The 16,544-nt window shown below is 42.1% G+C and overlaps 1 protein-coding gene across 2 annotated transcripts in view; it reads right to left on the bottom strand.

Annotated features, from left to right (window-relative positions):
- Positions 1 to 1,456: 1,456 nt before the first annotated feature.
- The window catches only part of Apoo (apolipoprotein O), a 92,779-nt gene continuing 77,691 nt past the window's right edge, over positions 1,457 to 16,544 (bottom strand). For both annotated transcript variants that reach the window (XM_004631387.2, XM_023715429.1), the window contains exons 8-9: positions 6,939 to 7,004; positions 1,457 to 1,709 (exon numbers count right to left, since the gene is read on the bottom strand). In XM_004631387.2, coding sequence (XP_004631444.1) covers positions 6,969 to 7,004 — 36 coding nt within the window. In that variant the 3' untranslated portion in view covers positions 1,457 to 1,709; positions 6,939 to 6,968. The remainder of the gene's footprint in view (positions 1,710 to 6,938; positions 7,005 to 16,544) is intronic.

The following is a 16,544-nucleotide window of genomic DNA, read 5'->3' as shown; positions in this document are numbered from 1 at the left end:
CCATCATTAATGTCATTTTTTTTTCCAGTACTGGGGATTGATCCTTGAGTCTTTGTGCCAAGCTACATCCTCAGTCCTTATGTATTTGTTTTTGTTTCTGAGCCAGGCTCTCACTAAGTCACTAAGTTGACCAGCTATGGTCCTGCTGTCTCAGTCTCCCAAGTTCTGGGATTATAGGTGTGCACTACCACACCTGAGTCATTAATTTTCCATTTAACCTCAAGCAAGTCATATTCTTCCTCTACATGAAGAGTATTCTGCCCACTGTACTCCACTTAGGCTCTCTGCATAGTAGATCACCGATGCCTTTGCTAGGATAATGCTTTGTACCACCTTGGCTGCTACCAGGCCAGGATTCAGCATCAGCCTGGGACAACAGCTGCAGAGCCAGTGGCCCAGGTGCCATGGGCTCTAACTGCATTATTGGTCTGCTTTGTCCCAAGTTACAACAAAGGTGCTGAGATTGGCCAAGGCCTTCTTCAGTGCCCTATCCTTTTATTTTTTCCACTGAAGCAACAGCTTACATCTGTCTGTCTGTCTGTCTGTCTGTCTGTCTGTCTGTCTGTCTGTCTATTTGGTTTTTCTGAGATGGGGTCTCTGTATAGTTCAGCCTACCCCAAACTAACTAAATACCCCACGCTGGCCTCAAAGTCATGGCAATCCCCCTGCCTCACCCTCATTTATTTATGTTTAAGCTTATTTTCTGATTATAGGGGTTTTTTCCTTGTTTTCATTTGTTTTTTGAGACAGGGTCTTACTATGTAGCCCATAGTGGTCTTGAATTCACTATGTAGGCCATGCTGGCCTTGAACTTGTAGCAAACCTCCTGCCTCAGCCCCGAGTGCTAGGATTACAGGCATGTGCCACCAAAATCTGGAAATTCTCAACTCTCTTAAACATAGTGTACCCCTGCCATCCTTCTTGGTTTGTTAAGAAGCCAAAGAAGGTTCCTGCTGATCTCATTGGTTCTGGGAAGAGGAATCCACACAGTGTGCATTTGAGGAGCATACAGGAGGCGCCCACAGTCACAGACACAGCTACAGCACCACCATGTACTGCAGAGGACGCGTGTTGCATCACCAGGAGTCTCAACAGCACTCAGAACTGGGAGAGCTATACAAAGAGGGAGGTGACAGCCACCGCAAGTGTCATTACTACTGTTTTCTTTTGTGCAGCTTCTAATTAGCGCAGGCAGTGTCCTTTCCCATTTTGATCCTAGGGTTGGCTTTTAAAGCTCTGTCTCATAGCCCTAGACCCCTCTCTTTACTCTCCTCTGAGTTATGGGGCTCAGACTGCAGGCTGCCAGCTGCCACTGCCCTAAGAAGAGGTAAGAGGTATCTTTAGCGTACACACACACACACACACACACACACACACACACCCCACAGGAGTACCTGTTATGCTTAAACTGTCACTCAGCGATATTAGTAAAGAAAACAGGACAACCCTTGTTTTTTTCCTTTTGGATTTTAATTATGTACATAAATAGCAACATGAGAACAAGGTGTTCTAAGGCTTATACATTATCTCTAGGTGAAAGGATTTCACATTAGTCCACTTGCAGTATGGCATCACCCAAGATAACAAAAAGGCCTAGTATAATTTTTCCTGAAGAAAAAAGCCAGTTTTCTACATTCAGTATTGCCTTCTCTGCCACTTTTCTGTAGAAATACTGACTTACTGTCTGGAGTTTCCAATGTTTCCTACAACTAAAAGAAAGAAAAGAAAACATAAGTAAACTGTGAAGAAAAACTAAAAACTCTTAAAAGATTGCAGTTTGAAACTTTAAAAATTTAAATATAGAAATCATATAAAATATATACATTACCATTACATGACTATAAGGATCATGAGCCAGAGAAAATAGCAGTTATTTCCATTTCACAGATGGTTAAACTAAGCCTCATAAAGGCTCTGTGGGCCATCATTACTACATTCAGACTATTAACTGGCTGTGTATCTGAGCAAAATGAAACAGATGGATGGTGTTATGATTTACATCTAGACGTCCCCCCAAAGCCTCATGCACTCATAGGTGGGGCTTCTGGGAGGTCACTGGATCATGGGATACTGTACACACTGGATACTCATCAGTGCATTTTTTTTCTACTGATGATGTCATAGCTAAATGGGACATTGGGAGGTGAAGCCTGGTTGCAGGAGGTGGGACACTGGGGGTGTGGCCTGGAAGGGATTGTGTCCCTCTCCTCCCCTCTTGATCCCTCTCTGCTTCCTACTTGCCATGAGCTCCTTCTCTGTGATGCCCCTCTACCATGCTGTCCTACCTTGGAACCAGCCAACTATGGATTGAAACTTGTACAAACTATGAACCTCCTTTAATTTGTGGGTGTTGGGTATTTTATCTCAGCATTGAAGTAACTAAGAGATAAATGAATATATACAAAGCAAATGCCTACGTGGTTCAGAGAACACCTCAAATCTCACTCCTTGGTCAAACTATATCCCCATGTATGTGCCAGAGAGCTCAAGACTTAGGGCCTCAGTCAAGTGCACACCTCACTCCACATTACATGTCATTCTTTTCACTTTTTCTGGAATGAAGCACATAAATTCAAAGACACACCAAGGCCCAACTGAGTTTTCTCCAGGTGGCTTTTTCCCTCACATGTAATGAACACTGTATATGTAGCAATTTGAGCTTTAAAAAAGCTGTATTTTTTTTGCAGCATTTGAGATGGAATCTAGGCCCTTACTCATGCTGGGCAAGCACTGTGCCACTGAGCTCCATTCCCAGCTTAATATTTTAGAGGCCAATGACTACTCACTTGATATTTTAATATAAAACCAAAAATTATAGCCAGGTGCAGTTCCACACACCTATGATCCCAGCACTCTGTAGGTTGAGGCAATGAGATCACCACAAATTTAAGGGCAGACTGGGCCACACACTGAGTTCAAGGCAAGCCCGGATTACACAGCTAGACTGTCTCAACCAATAAACAAAATAAAGAAAAAACCCTAACATTATTATATTAAACATGTAAACTACTAGCTTATCTTTTCAGTATTCATGTGGTTCTTTTAGACACAGTCTCACCATATAGCTCAGGCTGGCCTTGAGCTCACTACATAGCCCACGATGGTCTGATCCTCCTGTCTCACCTTCCCAAGTACTGGGATTACAGGTATGCACCATCTTACCCACCCTTTATTTCAGATTATTAATCTGGTTTTTGCCTCCTAAGAATTTAATAGACTTACTGCATTGTCAAAAACTAAAAACTGAGAAGCCAGGCATGGCAGCACACACCTGTAATCCCAGTAGTCTGGGAGGCTGAGGTAGAAAAATAACAAGTTTGATCCCAGCCTGAGCAACTTAGTGAAACTGTATATGAAAAGAAAACATTTTTTAAAAAGGGATAGGGATGTAGCTCAGTATGAAGACCCTGAGTTTAATTCTCCAGTATCAAATAGCCCCCAAAACAAAACAATTCCCCAAAAACCCTACTAAACAACCCATATTAAGCATGGTAGTGGTCCACACTAGTGAATCATTAACCAACTAAAGAAGGGATGAGGTGGATCTATACATACTGATAAGGATGCACATATCAGTAGTATATTAAGTGAAAAAAGCAAATTCATCCATTCATTCAACAGAATTGAACAGAGCACTACCTATGAAGTACCTGTTCCAAAAAATGGAACCTAAATCTAATTAAAACTTCAGATCCAACATCAATTTATGAGAAATACAAAGAAAGAAACCAAGAGACAAATGGAGCAACGCTAAGTGCATATATTCAGCTACAGCCAGAGCATGGCAAATTCTAAAGTATGAATAAGCCAGCCTTTTCAACAGATAAATGGCAAAGGAGACTTAGAGGATGGGTGATGAAGCTCAGTAGGGAGTGCTTGCCCAGAATGAGCAAGCTCTGGGTTCCATCCTCAGTTCGGCCAAAATAATACAAATAAAAACAGATGAATAAAGGGCAGAATTTGTTTGAATCCTGGTTTAAACAAACCAACTATAAAAAGTTATTAATGAGACAATCAGGAAATCTGTACGCTGACTGGATATTAGATGCTATCAAGAAAGAGTGTTAATTTTTTTAGTTGTGATAATTGTGTGCCTTCAGGGAATTTTCCAAGTACTTGCAGAACAATATGAAGTATATGATCTCATTTTGTCAAAACATCTGTTTGCATATACAAACACTAAAAAGTCTGAAATGATGTATGAAACCATGAACAAAAATCACCAGTGGGAAAGGAACAGAAGACAAGCTGTAAAACTATTAGCTGGGTTTGGTAGGGTATAACTGTAATCCCAGTATTCTGGGAGGCCCAGCCAGGATGGCTGCAAGTTCAAACCCAGCCTGGGAAGCTCAGTGATTTAGGGAGACCTTGTTGCAAACTAAAAAATAAAAATAAAAGAGGCTTGCAATGTAGAGCAATATAAAGGTCCTGGGTTCAATCCCTAGTACCAGGGAGAAAAAAAATGGAGCTGAGGGTAAATACCTCATTGGTAGAGCATTTTCCTAACATGTACAAAGCCCTGGGTTCAATCCTCAGCACCAGCCAAAATATTCACCCAAAAACAAATATCTGTTGCTTTTTTTATTTTTTATTTTTATTTATTTATTTTTGCAGTACAAGGGATTGAACTCAGGATCCTGCACTTGTCAGGCAAGCGCTTATTCTACTGAGCTATCTCCTTGGTCCCTGCATTGTTTTAAAAAATATTTTTATTTATTTGTTATAGGGTCTCATTATGCAGCTCAGACTCATAGTGATCCTCCTGTCTCAGCCTCCCAGTGCTGAGATTACAGGCATGCACCATTATGCCCAGTCTCAGTGGCTGGCTCAGCATGGGGCCGGCAAGGCATTCGGTACCAGGGATCGAACTCGGGACCTTGTACTTGCCAAGCAGACACTTAGACCACGGAGCTATCTCTTCAGCCCCTGCACTGTTTTTATAGTAAAAACTTGCACCTCCAATAAAGACGTAGGGGACCTGTTGGTTAGTGCAGTTGTTTAAGGGCCTGCTCATGCAAAGGCACTCAGGTGCAGGATACTGCAATTCACAATTCGATCCCCACCTCCACCTGCCTTACCAGACCCACCCTTAAGGCAGCCTGAGCCAGCCAAAAATAATAATAATAATAATAATAATAATAATACTCCAACAAAGATCTAAAAGAAAAAGCAAGAATGAAATCAAGCTTGTATTAGTAAGCTGAACTCTGGTCCAGAATATCCATGGAGGCCAGGGAGCTGGCTCAGTGGAATAAGCACTTCCCTGGCAAGCGCAAGGGCCTGAGTTCAATCCCCGGTCCTGCCAAAAAAAAAGAAAGAAAACAGAATATCCATGGATAACTACCAGCTTTCTCGATGGCTCAACATCCAAGTAGAGAAATACGGCCACACTCAGCATAAATCTGGGGGATGTGTGCCTCTCTGACTGTTCACCTTGTAGTGTCCTTTCTAGTTCTTTATCATCTGCAGATTCTGGGGTGGGCTTGGGCCTCTGCCTTGGATTTATCCACCAAGTTGTTTACACAGCACTCTGCAAACTACTGACTGGGCCTTTACTATAAATAAAACAGAGGAACTAGCTTGCTTTCCATCAGGATCACTGCTTAGCAGTCACAGGAGACAGATTTTTTGCTTAGTAGGATAAACAGCTTCCTAATTGACCAAAGACAGCCACCCTATGGGCTGTTATCACCCACAAAATGAGGGCATACACAGGTGACAGGAATGTGCCAAGGCAAGCAGCCGGGCCAGTTGGCCCCCAAATTTTAAGTCAACATGACTCTAAAAATATGGGGACAGTTACTGCGGTGAGGGGGGCTGAGGGGGTAGAGAGATCGCAAATTAGAGCCCACCCTGGGCAACCTAGTGAGACTCCCTCAAAATAAAAAATAAGGATGGCTGGGATGTAGCTCAGTGGTCTAACATGTGCAAAGGCCCTGGGTTTAATCCCCAGCACTGCAAAGCAGTAAAACCTGATTATAAAAGAAAATTCATATCAACTGCAGAAAATTTTCAAAACACAGGAAATTATTTAAAAAAGTAAAAATCCTATTACCACCTGAAAGATACACACTTAAATTTTCTTTTATATTTTTTGGTCTAATAATGCACTATACTATCTTTTTCTCCATTTAATAGCTGTGTACATGCTCCCACGCAATTAAATATCACTGAAACAGAATAATACTCCCCTTATGGATATACTATAATTACACCATTTTCCTTGCAGTTGAATATGTAAGTTTCAAATTCAATATAATCTTCAATTATCAAGAAATCACAAGATATAATACAATTTAATATATACACAAAATAATATTACCTAGTAATTTTGTATGTAGCAGGTGCTTGATAAGGAAATACTGAGCAAATAAATTAAAATAAATAATAAATTTGAGTACAAGATCAAAAGAAATCTCCCTGGTTTTCTGACTTCATCTAATATCCTAAGTTTCTCTAGCTTCAGGTTATTTAGTCATTAGAGAAGGAATAGAATAATTATGCCTAGTAATAATTAACGAAATTGCCTATGTCACTTAAGATAATATCGCTACATAATCTTGAGCTTCTCTGTAATAGTCATGCACTCAAGTATTTATTTGAATGAGTATTAGCTGAACCCCAGTGTGCTTATGAGAAGAAAGTATAGTTTGAAGGAAAAAAAAAACCTCGGAAATAATAGCACTTTTCAATTGTTTGAAATAGATTTGTAGACAAATCCCAACTATCTGGTTCCAGCTTGTCTAAAAACCCCAGGTAGCCCTTGGGAACAAACACAAATAAGTCATGGCACTTAAGCCCAGAAATTAGACATGGAATAAAAACTTTCCACATCAAGGTGAAATGGCTGTAATTAATTAAATTAAATTAATTAAAGACAAGTAATTTTAGCTGGCACGAACAATACTGAAAATAAGCAGAGCTTTCTCGTTCTTTACCTGATTAAAATGGGCAGAGCATGGAGTTTTCTACTTATTTCCAGGTGAACTCTTCACATTTCCTGGCTTATAAAACAAAAGCAAGAGCTTTAATGCAGTTTGAAAAGAAATAGTGAAGCACCTCAAATTGTCTTCAGTATTGGCTGAACACAAATAATAAATCTTGCTATTTTAGGGAAGCGGGGGTCCGTGCCATGTCAGTGAACAGCTGAGGTGGGGAGCTGAGGAAGACAATGAGACCCCAAATTCTTCACTGCGCTTGCAGTTGCAGTAAATCTTATTAAATATTAATGTAATGAAAAGGGACCCATTTTTCGGCAAGCTGAGTTACTAAAGCACCCACCTTGAGGGGCCTGCTGTATATCCTGGGCCTGAAAGCAAGAAGTAAAACCCCATCAATCTCGTTACGCAGATTTAGCTGAACAGTTGATTCTATTAAAAATCTAATCATTTGTGAAAACGTTTGTTTGAAAGCGATTCACCGCTATGCCGCTTTCATGACTGAGGAGGGCTTTGGGTCTGTGGGAAGTTTCCTGTAGGTACTCGCTCCATGCAGTACCCACCAGAGGGCCAATTCCCCAAACCTGCTTACTGTGAGAGAGAGGTTTAAATTGGACCGCACCCACGCTGCACCTGGCCAGCATCCGGGAACATATAATTAGGTCATGCCTCCCTGAGAAGCGCTGTAGGAAGTTTCTGGTGGGAAAAGTTCATGGGCTACCTGTTTAAGGCTTTGCTTTCTTTTCTGTAAGTTTCAAAGCCTTTCATTCTGAAAGCATGTTCATAAGGCCTGACTGGCAACAAAGATCCACACTCCCATGAGCTGGAAAAAGCACAAGGCTGCAGCTGGGCAGGCGATGGTGCTGTGCTTCTCCTGGGGCCCTCCCAGCGATACTCAGTGGAGAAAGAAAAGAAAAGGCAACAAAGCAAAACATGTGACTGACCTTGTTTCAAAGCCTGCTTTTTGGAGTCGCTGACAACTGGTCCCTAGGAACTGCTTTCTACCCATGTTCCAGCATAATTGTCCCCTCTCACTCTCAAGGGTACACCCTTATTTGGATGATAAATTCTTTTGTTTGACTTTTGTCTTTTTGAGTCAGGGTCTCCTTATGCAGCCCAGGCTGGCCTTGAACTCGTGATGATTCTCCTGTCTCAGCCTCCAGAGTGCTAGGTACAGGCTGCACCAGCATGCCCAGTCATATTTATATACTGTATCCACTTGACGATGGAGTTCTGGAGACCAAGGCCACATTTATCACTTAGCGGATCAAAAAACAATACTCAGGCCCAAGAGCTGTACAGGACCCAGCATCTGCACCCTCAGCCTCCTCCTCCAGAGCCACCTCCCTCCCCTTCTTCCATGAGTATGCATATGTGAACACACACGCCCTGCCCCACTGTCCCAGACGGGGGAATTATGGCGATTCTACCACTGTTTCACACTATAGCTGGGGGATGAGTCTGTAATGCAACAGAACCCTGCACACATCATCCAGTGGCCTAACCGCTTGCCGCTTCTCAAAGCACACCACTTCTCCTGCCACACAACAGAGCATCTCAAGTCCCTATCTAGCACAAACATATATTGTATTCCAGTTCCCTTAACCACTAATATTAGTCAATCTTCACACATTTGTCAACTTTACCCAGGACTGTTTCTAGCAACAGCAGGGGCACTGGAGCCTATAGAACAGAACATTACTCAGTCCTTATGCAGCCCAGACTAGCCTCAGTCCTCCTGCTTCACATCCATTGTTAAACCACACCTGAACCTCCTCAGATCTGAGATGGACAACAGACACCATGACCTGATGAAAGCACTCATGGGATGACGTTTCCAGATCCCCTCGTCACATTATTTTTTTGTGCGTATGGTACTGGGGATCGAACTCAGGACCTTGCACTTGTGAGGCAGGTGTTTATGCCTCTGAGCTATCTCCCCAGCCCACCTCCTCACATTAAAAGCAAACACAGTATAAAAATCTCACCAGGCATGGTTGGCACATGCCTGTAATCCTAGCAGTTGGCAGGCTGAGGTAGGAGGAAGATCATCATGAATCCAGGGCCAACGGGGGCACATAGTGAGTTCAAGACCATCCCGTAGTATATAGAACAAGACCCTATCTCAAGCAAAACAAAACACAGTGCAATATAAAACAAAAACACATTTTAGCCTTTCATCCTAAGGAGGCAAGAGAGTAGGGAATGGTCAGCCAACTGGGAAAGTGAACTGGCCCGTCAGTCACAGGGATGCTAGATGCATGTACACAGGCCCTGAGCCTGGGATCAATTGGAGAAGGTTAACTTCATTCCTCTAGACACCAGGTCAGGCAGGTTTTTGATATGCCGGCCTAGATCTGATGTCAGAATGGGAGCTATAAAAGATGGTGGCCTTAAGCTCTTTCTCTGAGTGTACCTCTTTTCCTACTTTTAACTACCTTATCCTTGCCCAATCTACAGAGCATATGTCTTTTCCTACCTTTAATAACCTTTAATAAACCTTGCTCTTTTTTTCTGCTTGTCTTGACTAATTCTTGGTTCAGGACAAGAAACTGGAAAGAATCTCTAGGAATCCCAGTACTTGGGAGGCTAAACCAAAAGGACCACCAGCCTGATCTACTAAACAAACAGAATGGGGTAAAATCTAGAGCTCTGATGAGTATAAAAAATGTAAGTATGTAAATCATGAAAGGAAATCTTTTAAAAACGGTTTGAGGGCTAGGGATATAGCTCAGTGGCACAAGTGCCTGCCCGGCATGCACAAGGTCCTGAGTTTGATTCCTGGTACCAAAAAAGAACAAAATTTTTTTAAAAAGGCTTAAGAAGGTAAGATAATTGTGGCTAACAACTGCGTCTGCCATGACAACAACAGTTAAACACATTTTAGGTCTCAATAAATATAATGCTTCATAAGTACATCTGATGGCATTTTAGATATTCTATCTAAACTCACTAATATCTCAACTTCTAAAAATAAAGCGCTACATTTATAAGGCTTTTTCTCTTTCAGACAAGAAAATAAGCACACAAAATAGCTTCTGAATAAGGGAAACAGCGTGGTTGCTAAGGAAATGTTTCTGTTTGGTTATGCGCCACTTGTAGCGTAACAAAACAGGTCAGGGAGAGAGGAAAGGAGAAGGGAGGGGAGCAGAGGAAATGAAAAAAGGAATTAAGATGTGTAATGTGTATGTACCAACTCCCCACAAGGAATGCAATTATGATGTGCTATAAGCAGGTATCAGAAAAATTTAAAAATTCAGAAGTACAAAAATGACAGACACCTCACTAGGAAAGTATTGGTCCCACCCACCCTGTTACAAATCACACCTTTTGTAGCCTACAAGGCAAAGCATAACGTTTAAAATTAGATCTTTTCCTTTAAGAGACAAGTGGTTTGTCCAAATCTGAGGCCTAGGCCATAAACAGCCACCCGCCCTCAGCCTAGAGGAATGGACAGAATAAACAGATTCTGGCCTCTGGAGGTCCAAGTCCAGTTTCACTTCCAGAGGGACTGGAGGAGGGGCCCAGTTCAAGAGGGGACGAGGTGGCTGGGCCTCAATGTTTGCTGCTGCCACTGTTGTTGCCCTAGAACACCTGCGCACAGCAAGCTGGAGATCTGAGGGACCAGGCCCCTTCTCCTCTTCCCTTCTAGCTTCGAACAAATTTTTTTCCTTTTCGCCAAAAGGAGAGGCTCCTTGGATCTTGTCAGCAACAAGTGCATGGACCTAGGTGGCCAGTGATATTCTTGGCAAAGAACACTGCGACCTCCAAAAACACAGGATTCTTCTCACTACAAAAGGCAGCTCGAGGTAGCACCAGCCAAAAATCAATTCCTTTCTGAATTTTCAGACAAAAATAGTTTTATTTCAAATATTATCCAACTCACCAGGGATACAGCTCAGTAGCACAGCATCTACCTGGCAAGCACAAGGTCCTGAATTTGATTACTAGTACCAAATATATTTTTTTAATTTTTTTAATGTATTTACTATAGGGTCTCACTACACAGATCAGACTCATAATGATCCTCCTGTTTTCAGTCTCCCAAGCACTGGGATTACAGGCACGTGCCACCATGTCCAGTCTCAAGTTAACATCTCAGTGTGCCCTGGGGGTAGGTCTGGCACAGCACGGTGGGAATCACTGAGATATATATTTCCAACTCAATCTCTTCCTTTTTTTTTTTTTTTTTGTGGAACCGGGGATTGAACTCAGATCCTGGCGTTTACCTGTCAAGCGCTTATCCTACTGAGCCATCTCCCCAGCCCCTCAATCTCTTCCTTATAACCTAATTTTAATACATATGTGGTTTTGGTTTTTACACTGATTTTCTTACCACATCTATGAACATGATTAGCAAGTTTTGTTGGCAAAACAGGAACCTTTTGCTTTATCATGGCACTGAGCACTGAACCCAGGCACTGATGCATGCTGGGCAAGTGCCCTAACACAGAACCAGCCCTTTTCCCAAGATTTTATTGTGAAACTAAGTCTAAGTTGCTCAGGTTAGCCTCAAACTCATAATCCTCCTGCCTCAGCCTCCTAAGTAGCTAGGATTCCCTGAAGGCACTAATACATGGGGCTTTTCTGAGACCATTTTTAAAAAATGGAGACCACAACTTCGAATTAGTGTGCATTGTTATGTGATGAGGTAATGAATGGCAGGCAAATCTCGCAAGTCCAGAATCTTACTGTAACATCTGGGTCCCGCACCAACCAGTTGCATTACTTTCATGAACTGCTGGACTCCCGCAATCTGAACTTTCCTCAAATGTAAAATGGGGCTAATAATAGAATCTGCCCCACAGATTTCCTGAGCAAAAAGCATAGCACAGACTAAGCTAGAGATCACTTAATTTTATTTTGATGAAGAAAGCTAAGGATAAATAAAGGAGTTGTTAAAGATTCCAACAAAATTCTATTCACCAGAATGTAGTGGGCAGAAGAGTGGGCCCTAAAAGATATGTATCCTAATTCCGGAGTAGAAGACTATGCTAAATGTCAAAGGGAACTAAAAACTACGTTGAGCTAAGGTTGCTAATCAATTGCTCTTAAAATGAGGACATTTGGGCTGGCCAGATTACTCAGCGGATTAAAGCACCTGCTTAGACAGACGCAGGGGCAGGGGTTCAATCCTTGGCCTGTGGTGCTGGCCCCACCCCCAGAGCATGCCAAGATGGCGATTGAGACTGGGTGTGGTGGCACAGGCCTGTAATCCCAGCATTTGAAAGGCTGAAAATCAAGAGGATCACTATGAGCCCTGTGTAGTAAGACCCTATGGATTTTGTACTAAATACATTTTTTTTTAAAAAATGAGATTGCTCTGGATTATCTGGCTGGGCACAATAAAAGTTACTAGGGTCAGCTGGGCATGGTGATGCATGCCTGTAATTCCAGCACTCAGGAGGCTAAAGCATGAAGACCATCATGAGTCTGAGGCCAGCCTGAACTGCATAGCGACACCCCATCTCAAAAAGACCAAATACAAATAAAAACAGTTCCTAGGGTTCACTTTGGGAGGCTGAGGCAGAGGGATTACAAGTTCAAACCTTGCCTAGGCAACTTAGTGAGACCCTGTCTCAAAATCACCCTGCTGACACTCGCACCTACAAGAAACTGGGGACCCACAGAGCTAAGCCACACATTTGCATCGCTTGTAGCCTAAAAACATGGGTACGTTCATTGCAGCAACAATAAGAAGCTAAACCAAAAACATTTTCTAGCAGTGCACTCTATCTTCTGGGCCAGAGGCAGAAGGGGGCAATGTCACAGCAGCGGTGGTTGACGGCTGTCACGTGCTAGCCTATTCACTCTGTGTATGTGTTCCTCACAGGGACAAGCTCCTCAGTGCAGCTGTGAAAACCACTGGTCCCATACCTCACAGCATCTGGGGAACTGCCCAGTACTTCCACTCCAGTCCACCCTTTTAGTCACCAGGCCACATTGTACACTTCTCTTTCTCTCTCCCTCCCTCCCTCCCTCCCTCTCTTTTTCTTGAGTCAGAGTTCTTACTCTGCAGTTCAGGATAGTCTTGAGCTCTCTACGTAGCCCAGGCTGGGCTTGAGCTCACGGCGATCCTCCTGCCTCAGCCTCCTGAGTGCTGGGATTACAGGTGTGCATCACCATGCCTGGCCTCCTAGAAGAGCTTTTCTGATGCCAGATGTATACACTTTGCTCAAAAGATGATTTTTGTTCAGTATTTGTAACTTTTTATTTTACTAAGTAATAATGTTTTACAAATAGAAAAATCATTTTCCAATACCTTTATTTTCTAGAATTTTTGGCAGGAAGAAAGTTACAAATTCAAAACAACTTTGCTTTATGGAAAATCTACCGTATTGTCCCTCATTTTCTTTTTAAATTCTTGAGTGGAACATGGTGGCTTATAACACTCAGTTGGCTGAGGCAGGGGGATCACTTAGAGTTCAAGGCCAGCCTGAACTACATAGCAAGATCCTGCCTCAGACAAATAAACAAAAAGAGGAAAAAAGAGACAGAAATAAAAAAAGCTAAAGTGACAGGGATGGGTACTTAGCTCATACTGCCATAAAAAGACAATAAAGTTATCACAATAAAATTAAAAGTGGGGGACACTAACAAAGTTTCAACTTTTTAGTCTTAGGCACTGGTTTATAAGACTGGTTGCCTTATAATAACTCACTTAGATATAAAAAAAGTTACAAGTTGTATCTAGGCATGGTGATGCATGGCTGTAATCCTGTGCTCAGGAGGCTGAGACAGGAGGATCCTTGTGAGTTCAAGACCAGCCTGTGCTACACAGTGAGTTCAAAGCCAGCTTGAACTACACAGCAAGACCTTGTCTCAATAAAACAATAAAAATTATAAAGTTGTTTAAGGAATGTACAAGTAGGCAAATTTGAATATGGTCTCTATTAGATGATATTTATATAAGTGATTAAATGTTAACTATCCCGAGTATGATCATGGGACTGTGATTATATGAGTGACTCTCCACATTCTCTGGAAATCCATGCTGAATTGGACATGGGTGGAGAGTGCGAGAGTAGCTACGCATTTCAGAGGGTTAGGAAAAGAGGGCAGGCCACAGAGCAGCACGTGCGCACAGGATGTCTGTACAGCCAGCACAGTGAGCCACCTGAAACTGCTCCCCACTTCTGACAGGTCTTCAAAAGAATCACTGGGAAATAAAGGGAAGGCGCATCCACGCACATCCCACAGTGACAAATTATTCTAAAGCCTCCAGATTAGCAGCCATGGACACAACCACTTAGCATCATTTAGCAAAACTAAAGATGGCAGAATCTATGCAGAGGATTTCTGCTCTAGAAAAACTCACAAATCACGAAGCTGGTGCAGAAGTACTTGCAGCTACATGGATAACAGCATTATACTGGAACCACTCAACCAACTATCATCATAGGTAGTCCCCATGGGAGTAGGCTACAGCAGTGAAAAAGAATAAACTGCCAGAGTCTCAAAACTAACCTTAAGGGAACAAAAGTTGCCAAATAATAGCTAGAGAAAGCCTCCATCAAGACTTTATATACATGTCAGAGATACAGCTCAGCAGCACAATGCCTGCCTGGCAAGCACGAGGTCCTGAGTTTGATTCTTAGCGTGCACACACACACACACACACACACACACACACACACACAGATTTTATATACATATATATATATATATATATATATGGTATATTTACTATATTAAAAAGACAAAAAAAAGCAAACTCAGCCACGCTTTTAGCATACATACATATATGGTTAACCTAAAACAAATAGTTTAAAGAAATACAAGGAACCAGGATCCTGGAAGGCTGAGACAGGAAAATCACAAGTTTGAGCCCAGCCCGGATAATTTAGTGACTTAGCGAGTCCCTGTCTCAAAAGTAAAAAGGGCAGGGGACGTGGCTCAGGGCAAAGGCCCTAGTACAGAAAAGAAAACGTGAAGGCAATGAAAACCACCACATTCCTGGGAGTGGCTCCCTCCTTGGAAGACTTGGCAGGCGCCAATGATCCCTATGTTTACAGGTGGACAGATCGCTAGCCCATGTGTGGTCATCCTATCAATGGAGTTTAAGTTGTACATATATGTTACACATTCTTTTACAGAACAAAAGCCAAGCAAACCCTAGACCATACTATGAGGAGACTATTTCTAGATCAAGTTTTCTATGGCTCACAGTTAGGACAGAGTTCATTTTGCCTATCTCCTAAGTGGCCAAAGACAATGACAGACAACAAGATTCCTCAGCCCAAGTGCTGGAAGCAGACAGCACAAACGTTTAGAATAGATTCCTACAAGGAAGGAGGAGTGTGACACAACACCAAACTGCCAGACTCATTCTGGGTGCCTGAGAGCACTGTAGCCATGTGGAAAATAATACAATTAACCATGGAGCCATCATTTGTATCACTGGACACTCTAAAGCCCTGGTTTGTTTTGTCTGGTTTGAGACATGGTATTTTCATGTAGTTCAGGCTGGCCTTGAACTCACTATGTAGCAGTATCTGAGAGCACAGTAGTCATGTGGAAATAATACAACTAACCACAGAGACATTATTTGTATCATTGGACATTCTATTTATTTTTTTCCATAATTTTATTGAGACATATAGCAATGAAACAGCTTCAAATCAAATTGATATGACAGTTTCAATAATTAGCACATTGCATACTCTCTTCCTAGTGGTTATTTGCTGTACAAGATGCTGACATGATATCCTATTTACAAACACTATTAGAACAAATCCCTCTATTCATTAAGAGAATGTAACTATATATCTAGCCTAACCATTTTGAATACACAGATACAAAATGGACATTCATCTGCATCCCTTTTGTTTAGTTCCATCATTTGACTATAATAGGTGTGTTAACTCAGCAAAATATTCTAAAATAGTCCAGTAGTCCATAATAGTATTGGGTCTTCTGCTTCACTGGCAGTGTCAGAAATTGTTGACCTGAGTCCCCTACAGCTCAACATCACACCATGCTTGACTTCTTATACTTCATTTTTATACTTTTCTGCTGGATGGTTAAGACCAAGATAAAGCAAGACCCATGCAACAAGAGTTGTAGCTTCATTGGACATTCTAAAGCCTTAGTTTGGTTTGGCTTGGTTTGGTTTGGTTTGGTTTGGTTTGGTTTAGTTTGGTTTGGTTCGGTTTGTTTGAGACAGGGTATTTTCATGTAGTTCAGGCTGGCCTTGAACTTACTACCTAGCCCAAACTGGTCTTGAATTCATAGCAATCCTTCTGCCTCAGCCTCCCAACACTAGGACAACAGGTGTGCACCACCACACCTGGCTCTAAGGCCCTGTTTCAAACATAATGTCAGCAAGTTTCATTGAGTGGGCATGACCAAGAGCAGGTGTACCTGTTACAATGATGAATTAGAAGATGCCTAATTAAGACTGGTGATCAGGGGCCAGGGAGATGGCTCAGTGGAATAAGCACTTCCCTGGCAAGCGCAAGGGCCTGAGTTCAATCCCTGGTTCCGGCAAAAAAAAAAAAAAAACCACTATCCTGACTAACTATATATACTGATACCTGGGAACTAAGCTACTGCACTGCAGATGGTAATTTGTAACAGTTGTTTCATGTTGGGAGTGCCTGTCAT

The sequence above is a fragment of the Octodon degus genome, unplaced genomic scaffold (assembly GCF_000260255.1).
Source record: "Octodon degus isolate 3935 unplaced genomic scaffold, OctDeg1.0 scaffold00041, whole genome shotgun sequence".
In the NCBI taxonomy this organism is placed as follows: domain Eukaryota; kingdom Metazoa; phylum Chordata; class Mammalia; order Rodentia; family Octodontidae; genus Octodon; species Octodon degus.
Note: the sequence above shows the minus strand (reverse complement) of the source record. Positions and strands in the feature narration are given on the sequence as shown.